The sequence below is a fragment of the Homarus americanus genome, unplaced genomic scaffold (assembly GCF_018991925.1).
Source record: "Homarus americanus isolate GMGI-L3 unplaced genomic scaffold, GMGI_Hamer_2.0 scaffold36361, whole genome shotgun sequence".
In the NCBI taxonomy this organism is placed as follows: Eukaryota; Metazoa; Arthropoda; class Malacostraca; order Decapoda; family Nephropidae; genus Homarus; species Homarus americanus.
This window is the reverse complement of record NW_024726182.1, coordinates 44404-56855: the sequence shown is the minus strand read 5'-3', so window position 1 is coordinate 56855 and position 12452 is coordinate 44404. Positions and strand designations below refer to the sequence as shown.

The 12452-nt window shown below is 40.3% G+C and overlaps 1 protein-coding gene across 1 annotated transcript in view; it reads right to left on the bottom strand.

Moving 5' to 3' along the window:
• Window positions 1-4626: 4626 nt before the first annotated feature.
• LOC121865366 (26S proteasome regulatory subunit 7) overlaps window positions 4627-12452 on the bottom strand; it is a 46946-nt gene continuing 39120 nt past the window's right edge. The window contains exons 5-6 of the mRNA XM_042364702.1: window positions 10781-10976; window positions 4627-4863 (exon numbers count right to left, since the gene is read on the bottom strand). Coding sequence (XP_042220636.1) covers window positions 4706-4863; window positions 10781-10976 — 354 coding nt within the window. The 3' untranslated portion in view covers window positions 4627-4705. The remainder of the gene's footprint in view (window positions 4864-10780; window positions 10977-12452) is intronic.

Sequence of the window (12452 nt, the reverse complement as noted above, 5' to 3'; positions counted from 1 at the left end):
CGCCTCAAAACCACAGTTTAGTCAGTGGGCTTTAGACCTTGATTGAGAGAAGACCTCCTGCTCCGCGAACTTACAATAGAAGAGGGGCCATACAGTCCTACCAGTTCTACGAGTCCGTGTGTTCAAAATCCCGAGATTGTTGTTAAGTCCATGGAAAGTTAACGCATCCTGTAAAGGAAGTGATCACTGGTGAGGGCCTGTTTGCAACAAGAGCACTCCAGGCCGGCCTAATAGATCTAACGATTATATCTCCAGGTTGACAAACTCTCCCTTATAACTTACGGTACTGTTGCGCGAATGTGAGTGACTGACCTGTCCATGCAAATTATAAGTCCAGTGTATGGAATTGTGCCAAATAAACGTAAGTGCAATTATCTGCCCGTATCTGTGACCCCTCTCTTATTATTATTACCAAGGGTAATGACTGATTGGTTATGACAAAGTATAACCAATAACTTAGATGGATGTTGGAAGTTAATGGAATTCATTAAATCATCATTTATCAAGTACACAACGCATTGAATGCCGGAAGCAGAGTGAAATTCCACGTAGTGATACACCATAATCTCCTGGGTGAGTAATCAGTGTGAAGGTATCTGAGTTCTACGGTAAGAAAACCACTTTCTTGCATTTAAAACCTAACATATGTACTTTTCTGTGAGCTGGAACCAATTATCCAATATCACATTAAATAATGGTTGATTAACGAAATTTTGGTTAACAAACGACTGTGTGGAGCGAATTGTGTTAGATTAACAGAGACCACTGTATATTATGCTTTCTCTACCAGTGTCTTTAGTCACTTATATGTAATTTTTTTTACTAAAGTGAGGTGTTCACACCTTAGTGAGTGGTAAGAGTCTGATCTCTCTCCTGTCTCTATGACAAGAGAGAGATGAGGAGCAGACCAGGTGTTATAATTTGGTTGACCTCGTCTGCCCTCCAGAGTGTGGGAAAGGAAACACGTCAGATATACTGTTGTGCTAACATGAGCTGACCTCGCCCAGACCTCGCTCACTCCCTGAAGGATCTACAACCTCAGCCATGTATAATGTCAACAGCTGAGGCACAGTTGAACAACTTGGTGAATAATTTGGTATTATACATTTGGGTGAATATTTATATACAGTATTACCCCGCTTAACGCGCTTTCACTTAACGCGTTTTCGCATATACGCGGTGCCTTGCCAAAGCTGAACTTTCACTTAACGCGGATTTTTCCACAGCAACGCGGTGAGTGTCCAGCTCGAGAGCTATTTTTAGATTCGCACCACCCCCCACCCTCCACCCTGCCTGACTGCCTGTTTTAGCTCATAAAATTCATACAAATTACCCAGCCAGAATATAGTTTACATTGCTGGAATTCTTATAATTTGGTGATCATTTTGAATATAAACAACATATTTTTTGCATTAAACATACAATTTTTAGATAAAATGTTTAATCTGAGTAAGTATGTTATCTTTTGTCAAAAATATATGACATTTATATTCAAAATATTCCTGGTCTTACAAGGAATCCAGCAATGTCAATTATATTATCCTAACTTTAGTTTGAGGTATTATTTATTAAAAAAAAGTTAAGTATTCTGGTTTTCCCACACATCTCCTTGGGACGGTTGGTGAGGGGTGGGGGGGAGGGAGGGACCGACCGACCATCTGTTACCCTGTGAAGAATATATATTTTTTTTATTAACTGAAGACATTTGTTTTGGCTCATAAAATTCATACAAATTACCTGGTCAGAATATAATTTACATTGCTGGAATTCTTATAATTTGATGATCATTTTGAATATAAACATCATATATTTTGCATTAGACATACAAATTATAGATAAAATGTTTAATCTGAGTAAGTATGTTATCTTTTGTGCAAAATATATGACATTTATATTCAAAATATTCCTGGTCTTACAAGGAATCCAGCAATGTCAATTATATTATCCTAACTTTAATCTGAGGTATTATTTATTACTAAATGTTAAAAACTCTTGAATGGAGGATTGGTGGGGGGTGGGGGGAGGGTTGGGACTGACCGCGTGGTTGGAAGAGGGGGGGAGGCAAGGTGGGGTACTTTGATTGACAGATAGTGTTGAAGAATATATTTATTTTTTTATTAACTGTAGATATTTGTTTTAGCTCATAAAATTCATACAAATTATCCGGCCAGAATATAATTTACATTGCTGGAATTCTTATAATTTGGTGATCATTTTGAATATAAACAACATATTTTTTGCATTAAACATACAATTTTTAGATAAAATGTTTAATCTGAGTAAGTATGTTATCTTTTGTGAAAAATATATGACATTTATATTCAAAATATTCCTGGTCTTACAAGGAATCCAGCAATGTCAATTATATTTTCCTAACTTTAGTTTGAGGTTATCCCACACATCTCCTTGGGACGGTTGGTGGGGGGTGGGGGGGGGGAGGGAGGGACCGACCGACCATCTGTTAGCTGGCTGTGTACTGTAGTGTGAGAGGGGGAGGGAGTTGAGTCCATTATTTGAATGGACATTAACTTGGCGACTGTATTTCTCTTAAGTATTAATTGTGTGCATGTACCATCATAAAATTAAGATGTTATTTTTACTACAACATAGTTATTTGTCGTCAAAAAGTGGAGTTTGGGGGTCGGGCTGGGTTCTATTGGAATTAATCCCATATGTTCTGTTATTCACTTAACGCGGTTTTCACTTAATGGGACCCTCTGAGTTCAATTGGACCGCTTAAGTGGGGTACCACTATAATGCAAACGGTGCTGTTATAGATGTCCTACAGGAGAAATGTTGGCTGGCAAGAATCAAGATGTTGCCTCCACAGGAGAAGGCAATAGTCTGCCCTCAGGCTGTGTCTCATCTTGTGGCAGCCCTCATTGTAGTTGAGTTGCCAATTCATTAATATGATTTCTTCATTTAAGCAAATATTTGGAAACTTCTCATTATCTTAAATAACAGTAAATAGTTTATTATTATAAAAATGCTACTTTTGCATTGTTTAATATTTACCCTGACAGTGATACAGCCAAAAATAGATCCACCAATCAGAATCATCATTACATACAGCCTTACTTTACCAGTATTGCCAGGTAAAATTGCGAGTACGAGAGCCAGGGATGGGTCGTTGCATCTTTGGCTGACTGTAAAAAGTCGCCAAATTCAGCCATCGTGTATCACTCAAAGGTAATAAATAACATTGTTAGGAAGGCATTTTCTTATCAAATATTATACAGTGTGTTATAGTGATCCCCATTTCTTAAAATATGCATTTTCTTTTCTTTTTTGTATTTCTGGTGATCTGAGCACCCCAGTCCAAAAAAAGCGAATTCCAATATATTCAAGTCCAATTTATCGAGGTTTTACTGTATTTTAGTATGATCATTACATGGGAGACTCTTGGTTCTCTTATCAAGTGGCTCAAGGTGAAGAAAACAATGTGCTAGAGACGTGCTGTCAAGGCTCTTGGATCCCTCTTTATCCCTTATGTGTTATATGAAATAAATAGAGTGTAAGAAAGATCTTGCCACAACAATGTAATAAACAGGAACACCCACACATGCCTCCGTCCATACACCCACGTAAGCGACCATTAGACTGTTTATAGCACTTGTCAGACCAGAATGGACGCAAATAGTTACAGCCTCAAGGAAAAACAGATGTAGGCCTATATGAGGTGCCATGAGGATAGCTCCACCCATACTGTGGACTAACCAGTCAGTGTACAGAACATAAAAGATATTTGAAATAAACCCTGCTCTGATTTGACACTGAAAATGTCTGTTCGGCAGCGAGTATACAGTGTTAGAAAGACAGACAGTTTAGCTGTCGAAGTGATAGAGTGAGGAGGTTATTGTGGGTGGCCCTGCGAGCATCGTACCGAGGCATAGTAAAGTGTATTTTAATGTTTTTCTGTAGCCGTGTGGGTATATAGCGAGTTCCTTTTTTCCCCAAAAGTATCGAGTTAGAAATAGGATGAATGCATATGACTTCATATCATGCCTTTGCTGAATAAATTTAACTTGGAAGATATCTCTTTCCATTTCCCTTCCTAACTAATACATTAATATAAATAAAGGGGGTCCCCCCAGTAACAGATGGATGGTTACCATAATATAGAGTCAAGTGACCCACCTTTAATTGACTCCAGTGCTGCCCCGGCTGAATAGTGTAGGTAGACCAACAACTTATGTTATAACAAAATCCTTTAGCAAGGCCCTGAAAATTTAAATTATGTTAGACATGCACACCTGTTTAGTTCATTAAAGTTGGGAATGGAATAAGCTTGTTAGATATTATGAGGGCCAGAGAGCACATAAAATTTTTTTTAACAAGTCTAGGAGGAAAATTTAACTTACCCACCAGCCTGGCCATATTTCAAGCTATTACCGTATACAATACTGTGATTGTTTCCTCATTTTTTAGCAGTGAACAAATGCTAAACTTTTCTCTCCCTTCCCATAGGAATATACTGTATGTTGTACTGGTATTAGTATATGAAACAGTGGTAAAATGATACTGAAACAATTTTTTTTCTTTTTTACCTTTAATCACTGTAGAATGACAAATAAAATGTCTCCTTTGCAGTAAAAACTAAAATTAATAAAAACCTCTATAAATATGTTTCATAAGAATCATACTGGTTGTGGGTTAAGATAGTTCTCTTTTCTTATAATTCCTCAGAAAATTTCAGGAAAAAGTTCTAGTTATATGTCATATATCTTGGTGTTGCTGAGAATTTGGCATATGCCTTGATGACTTTGTTGACAGCATCCAAGAAGTCCTTTTCAGTAGCTACCTTCCTGCGAGCACGGATGGCATACATACCTGCTTCTGTACACACTGATCGAATTTCTGCACCTGCAGGGAAAGAAATTGGGTTTAGGTATTATTCAAAATTAAATGTTATCCATCCCTCTTCTTAATTCACTCAACATAATATCTTTTTTATTCTACATACTAACTTTTCTTGCTATACAATCTCATACATATCCACACCACACCACTACTACTACTTTGCTGTCACTCAGAATCGAGTATGACAATAAACCAGCTATGATACAATGATACGAGGTAGTAGGTGGTAGGCAGCTATCAAACAGGAAGGTACTGCCGCCTCGGAAGATATTGGAAGCATAATGAGATATCTAATGGTAGACCCTGCTGCCATATGGCATCACAAAAGTTGAGATGAAGTCCCAGGTTGCTGATCTCACTTTCTGCCTCATTTACACACAATTGCAGGGTCTCAATTGTTTCTCTTACTATTGACAACACAACATACATATATAGTATTGTTTCTTACTTTTTATTTTTTCTTTATTTTTTTCTTTGTGGTTCTTTATTATTTTTATTATTATTATTATTATTATTATTATTATTATTATTATTATTAGAGTGTTGCTATTATTATTGTTATCATTAATATTTTATTATGTTAATTTTAATTGTGTATTTTTTATCAAAAATTTCATTAATATGAATAATTATTATTACAGGTACACCACCGATTTTCCGGGAACGGATGGTCCGGCACCTGTTTTAGTCCGAACAAAATTACGAAAGGGCACTTGAAATTCCCACAACCTCCAGATTAGTTTATTGGGTTGCCACAGATGGCGTTACGTGTTAACTACGCTCACTTAGTTTGTTTACTCTGCAGTTGCTGGTGGTAGCCCCTTGATTTTGTGTGATTCTTAGCTTATTATGCAAATAATTAACCCCACCTATGGCTTCAAAGGAAAGTACAAGTGTCAGTGATGGTGTAAAGCGTAAACACCAGACCATATCGATATACGATAAGGTGGAACTCTTGAGAAAACTTGACCATGGTGTTTCGATGCGAAAGCTGTGTGATCAGTATGGTATTGGTTCGTCAACTGTGTATGATATAAAGAAGCAGAGAAAAAGTAATGAGATTCTATGCAGAAAGTGATTCCAAGAAGCAAATGTGCATTAGAAAAACAATGAAAGAAAAACTCTACAATTTGTCACTCTGGGAGCGGCAATACTGCAACATTCTTTGTAAGTACAGTACAGTCTCTCCTCGACTTATGACATCCCGGACATACGACAGCCATGGTCGTATAAAATATTTTTCACATTACGTATTCTCGAGTCCTGACGTTAGTGACCGCGCTGTGTACTGACAAAATTTTCATTTGTAATCCCATTTAAAATGGCTGGCAAGCTTAAAAGTGAGAGTTCTCGTGATGCTGAGAAGAAAAAGACACACCCATTTTAGAATTTCTATGTATTATTTTCGCCTTTTCGACTTACAACCAATTCGACTTACGACCTGGTCGTCGGGATGGAACCCCGTCGTAAGTCGAGGAGAGACTGTAATTAATAAACCTGCATCTTTTATATAGCCTGAATTTCATTTAATCAACATTTAATATTTGTTTAATTTAAGTTTCTAGCAGCCATGGTGCTTTAAAGATACCGGGAGGTGTATAGCTAGTGGATCAGAGGTGTTGCTTAATTATTATATATGACCTCTGTTAATCCGGCAAAATGGATGGTCCGGCAAGGCTCAGGAACCAAAGGTGCCAGAAAATCGGTGGTGGACCGGTATTATTATTTTTATTATTGTTATTGTTACTGTATTATTATTATTACATCTTTGCCCCCAAGGCCCTGATGTGGGTCAGTAACCTGTGCCCGGGTAGGCTAAAAAAACTGTTAATGTTCCGGAACGTCCATCAAGGGCACCTCGGTTGACATTCCGGAACGAGCGCCTTTTCGAGGCATTGTTTCAATGCCCAGTGTGGGTTATCAGGTTCCAGTGTGACTATTTGATAATAATAATGATAATGATAATAATAATAATAATAATAATAATAATAATAATAATAATAATAATAATAATAATAATAATAATAATAATAATAATAAACGGTTTATTGAAAAAGTTTGCAGCCCGAAGGCTGAAAATATACATTGGATATAAATGACTTATTACATACATTGGTGGTTTAACAAAAGCCTTCATGAGAGAAAGGTGAAGGCATGTCACACCACACTCTCAGCTACAGGGAAGCTTCCTGAATGTAAGTACCTACTTTTGTTTGTTTCATTTTCATTGTTTGTCCATTTCATCATGTTGTATTGTTAAGAGTAGTGTAGTTGCAGTGTAGTATTACTGGAAAATAATCTATGAATATGTTATAAATGTATTTATTTGTGGAATTATTATTCCAATAATTATTTATATGCATTACTTGCTCTACGAAACACAAAGACAGCCAGACAGCCTGGTGACAGACTGCAAGTGTCACTGGGTTATGAAATATAATGCAAATAAAATGTTCTAAATGAATTATTTATTGAAAATAAGTATTATGATCAGTAAATATAAGCATTACTGGTCATCCCGGACACAAAGGCAAGCAGAAAATGGCCGCTAAGTGCGTAGTGACGAGTGCTAGCCGTCAAAACAACACTGTCCCCTTATCTCCCTCGCTACTGCTGCCCCAGGGAAGTTTCTAGAGGGTTAATATATAGTTTTCTTACTTCTTTTTTATTGTTTTATAATTTAAAAAGGTTAAAAATTATTTTTGTTAAAGTTGATTTTTCTCTCTTTACCCCGCGAGGCAGATACGGCCAGCGGCACCTTAGCCTGTGGTGTAGGGGTTAAGGATGTCCCCTTCATTGGTGAGCTCTGAGGTGATCTGAGAGGATGATACGGGACCAGCAGGGTCGTCCACAGATGATGCACATGAGGAGGGCTACATCTAGTGTGGGAGGTGGCGGAAGCATCTTTCCGACACTATTGACACCTTCTCGTGTGGTGCTTCTTCATGCATTATGGTGTGGAGTAATCGTCTCCCAGGTGAGGGGGTCGATTTGGCACTCTTTCAGGTTTGTCTTAAGACTATCCTTATACCTGTTCCGTTGCCCGCCAGCGTTACGTTTACTATACGTTAGGTGACTGTAAAGTAGCTGCTTTGGCAGTTTACTGTCATCAATGAGGGTAACATGACCAGTCCAAATTAGTTGTTCATGGATAATGGTGGCCTCGGTGCTCCTACAGTTGGTGTCAAGCAAGAACATGGGCATTTGTTCCCTTGTCTTCCCAGTGAACTCGGAGGATGGAACGTAGACTATGTTGGTGAAAGTTTTCAACTGCCTTGAGGTGCCTCCTGTATGTGACCCATGTCTTGCTGCCATATAACAAGGTGAGGAGGACCACCGCTTGATATACGTGTAACTTTGTAGATAATTTCAACTCCCTACAGCTGAAGACATGGATATGGATTCTGCCAAAGGTTTGAGATGCACATCTGATCCGATGTTGAATTTCTTCATAAATGTCCGCGATGGTGGACAGGTGGGTGCCAAGATATTGGAGAGGGTAGTATCATGCAGCTGAATGGATGGTGGAGGTGTGGTTGAACCAGGGGTAGGCTGAAAGAGAATCCGAGTCTTACATACATTCACCTAAAGGCCGAAGTGTGCATACGCATATGTGTAGGTGTTCAGGATCTACTGTAGGTCATGTTCAGTGTAAGCGATGAGGGTGAGGTCGTCTGCATACTGAAGTTCAGCAATGGAAGCTGCCGACACCTTTGTTCCCACCTGGAGTCGTCTTATGTTGAAAGTCCCTTCATCCGGTACTGGATGTCCACTCCGCCAGCTAAATTGGCACTGGCACGAGTAAAGAAGGTAGCCAAGAAAATGAAAAAGTTGGTACCAGTACACATTCTTGTTTTACTCCTGATTGGATGGGGAAGAACTCGGACTAGGTGCCATTGAACAGGGCATTGCTGTTCATGTCATCGTGGAGTTGCCTCACAATGGCAATGAATTTTGGTGGGCAGCCAAAACAGCTGAGGGTCTGCCAGAGGGCTTCCCTGTTGACCGAGTAGAAGGCCTTGGTTAAGTCGACGAAGGCCATGTACAAGTCACGACGCTGTTCTCTGCACTTTTCCTGTATCCGGCCGGCAATAAAGATCGTGTCAGTGATGCAACGTGATGTCTAAAGACGCATTGAGATTTTGAGAGAAAGTTTTCCGCCTCAGGAAGAAGTCTGTTTAGGAGGACTCGGGCAATAATCATGCCAGCTATAGGGGCAGCAGCAAAATCCCACGGTAGTTGCCACAGTCTGACCGGTCTCCCTTGTTCTTATAAATATTGACGATGGAAGCGTCTTTAAGAACATGGGGATTTTTTTCCTTTTCCCATATATTCTCCAGGGGAGTAGAGAACAGCTGGTTAGCAGAGGTCCTCCTGATTTATACACCTCGACTGGGATTCCGTCAGGCTTTGTTATTTTTCATCTGCTTGATGGTAGTAGCTAACTCAACCAGGGATGGAGGATAGCTGAGGTGCATCAGCTTGTGGTGCTGAGGGACCTGCTGAGTAGTCAGGACATCCACATCGGTGCTTTGGCTGAGTAGCGAATGGTAGTGCTCTTTACAGCGCTGAAGGACGCCTTATTCGTCTTTAAATATGGAGTTACCGTCGGATGAGCAGAGGGGGGGCTGTGCCACGAGCGATTGGCCCATAAAATATTTTTGTAGAATTGAAAAATTCTCACAACTTGTGTTGATCTGCAAGTTTTTGCACTTCACATGCTTTATATTTTTAACCATTTGTTCTTTAGATTGCAAAGTTCACACTGGGCAGCCGCTTTCTTCTTGTGGATGGTATCAGCTTTGATCCGACACTAAGGGTTGCTCTGCCAGTCAGTTAAAGCAACACGTTTATCATTGATGAGTATGTCCAGTTCCGGATAATTTTCATCAAACTAGTCCTGGTGTATTCTTTTCAACTGGCCGAGGGTCTCTCAGCAGGTTTTTGTCATGACAATGCTGAGAATATCCCATTCAGCACTGGGTTTTGAGTCGTTTGTTGTCGGGTTGTTTATCAACCCATGTTCAAGCTATTCTCTGAAAGCAGATGTTACTGCTGGATCCTCCAGATGCTTAGTGCTAGAACCTCCCCTGGAGGTTTGTTTCCTTCGTTGTTATGAGTGATGAAAACATCTCGCCAATCTCTTTTTCTGACAATGATTTAGTCAATGAGATGCCAGTATTTGAATCGTGGGTGTAACCACAAACCCTTGACCTTGTCAGCCTGCCTAAACAATGTATTGGTGAGTGAGTTTGTGTGCAGCACACTTGCTGAGGAGGAGTAGGCCATTGGGATTACACTTGCCTACTCCGTTTCTCCCTATGGTTCCCTGTCATATGTCAGCATCTCTTCCAACTCTGGCATTGAAGTCACCTAGGAGCACAACCTTATCTTCTCTGATTAATAGCTACTGCACATAGCCTTGTTAATGCCAAATGATACAGAGCTATCCTGAATTTGACAACATTACACAAACTCATACATATCCTTACCTTGATACAGTCACACATTATCACACAAATTAATAAGCTAATAATGCAAAAAAATCACCAATATACAGGTATATCCTTAAATTAAGATCAGTATATATAAAAGGGTGCTTCAAGATATCGATATTCACCTGGAGGTTCTACATCTGTTTATATTTCATGATTAAACAAGTTGTCAGCAAAAATTCCCCATTGCATTTTCCGTGCCACTCTTGTACACAAATTGCTCCCAAGAAACACATTTTTCCCATCATTCCCAAGCACAACCCAAAACTTAAAACACCGTGCTAACTGAAGACTAATTTCAGTGAACTGCCTCTTCCTAGTCTGTTAATAATGTTATAAATATTTGTTTTACCTCACACAAGTACAAAAGAGCCCATGTTTATGTTTAAACACAACATATATCCAAGACAATGAAAATTTTTTACCTGTACTGTTAGGGCACAGCCGTGCAAGTAGATCAAAACGAATGTCACGTTCAACTGACATGGACTTGGCATGAATTTTGAATATGTGTGACCTTCCTTCCAAGTCAGGAAGACCAAATTCTACTTTGCGATCCAAACGACCAGGTCGCATGAGTGCAGGGTCAAGAGTATCTGGACGATTGGTTGCCATCAGAACCTGTTGATAACAAATCAGAAACTTAGTGTCTTCTTAATATACACAAGGTACTACAGGTTGACAATCCCTTATCCGAAATTCCGAAAACCTCTGAAAACCGAAAGTTTTTTTAGTGGAGCGAAAAAGAAAGAAAGAAAGAAAGGAGAAAAAAAAAACACGCACGCACGCACACACACACACAGAGTGAACCCTCGCTTTACGCGGTTTCACTTCTACAGTTTCTACATTTACGCGGTACCCTGCCAGAACCGGAATTCCCACTTTACGCGGTGCATCTACTCATATACGCGGGTGAAGTATAATTTTTTTATTTAGCTCATAAAATTCATACAAATTATCCGGCCAGAATATAATTTACATTGCTGGAATTCTTACAATTTGATGATCATTTTGAATATAAGTGTTAGGTTCTGGATAATAAGTTCAATATACAGGAGAGAACATAAACACCTGTATAGATTTTGTAGGTTCGATTTACTGGATGAGAGATATGTACACAAGGAGAGTAGTGCTCCTCAGCTTGGCTGCTTGTCAACTGTTATAGACGACGTATGGCAAGTGATACATTAGCAGCTTCCATACGTCGCCAGGCACATTAATTAAGCATGTGGGATATGGTAATAACATTGCCACACGCTGCTAGCTAGGCTGAATAAATAATACATGAATGGAGCACATACATAATATACATACATAATATATAATCCAGCATACATAATATACATACACCTCCCTCCCCCCTATACGCTCATAGCAAAGTCTTGAGCGGACCTTTTCTTTTGGATCCGTTCTGAGCGTCGAGGGACTAGATCACTGGGAAGGGTATGGGACTCAACACTGGTGGCGGGGCCAGCAGAAGGCATTGTTACGGGGCGGAGAAAACGGCGGTTCCTCCACCACACACGACCACTGGGTAACCGCACCTGGTAGTCCCGTGACCTACCGAGACCCATGACTACGCCTACTTTGTCCCAACGTAGGGAGGTCGGGTCCTGAACACGGACTTGGGTGCCGACACTCAACCTGGGGAGGGAACGGGCGTGGTCGTTGTAGCGGGCGACGACGTCCTGAACACGTTCGGCGGCTCGGCGATCACAATCCTCTGTCTTGGCCTGCCACTCCTTGGAGAAGGATTGAGGGTGAGCAGGGACACAAGAACGAAGGGGGCGTCCATACAAAACCTGGGCAGGGGAGCGTCCGGTGTAGTTAGGTGTGTTGCGGAGTTCAAGAAGACCCCGGTCGAAGGCCTCGCAGTCAATGTTCCCAGAAGGGGCCACCTTAAGGATGAGGTGCTTCAGGGATTTGACAGCAGCCTCAGCGTGGCCGTTGGACTGCGGGTAATGGGGCGATGACAACACATGCCGGACTCCCCATCGGTCAAGGAACACAGCAAAGTCCCGGCTTGTGAACTGAGGCCCTCCGTCGGTTCGCAGGCGTACAGGAACGCCCACGTCACGGAAGTAGTGGCGGAACTTG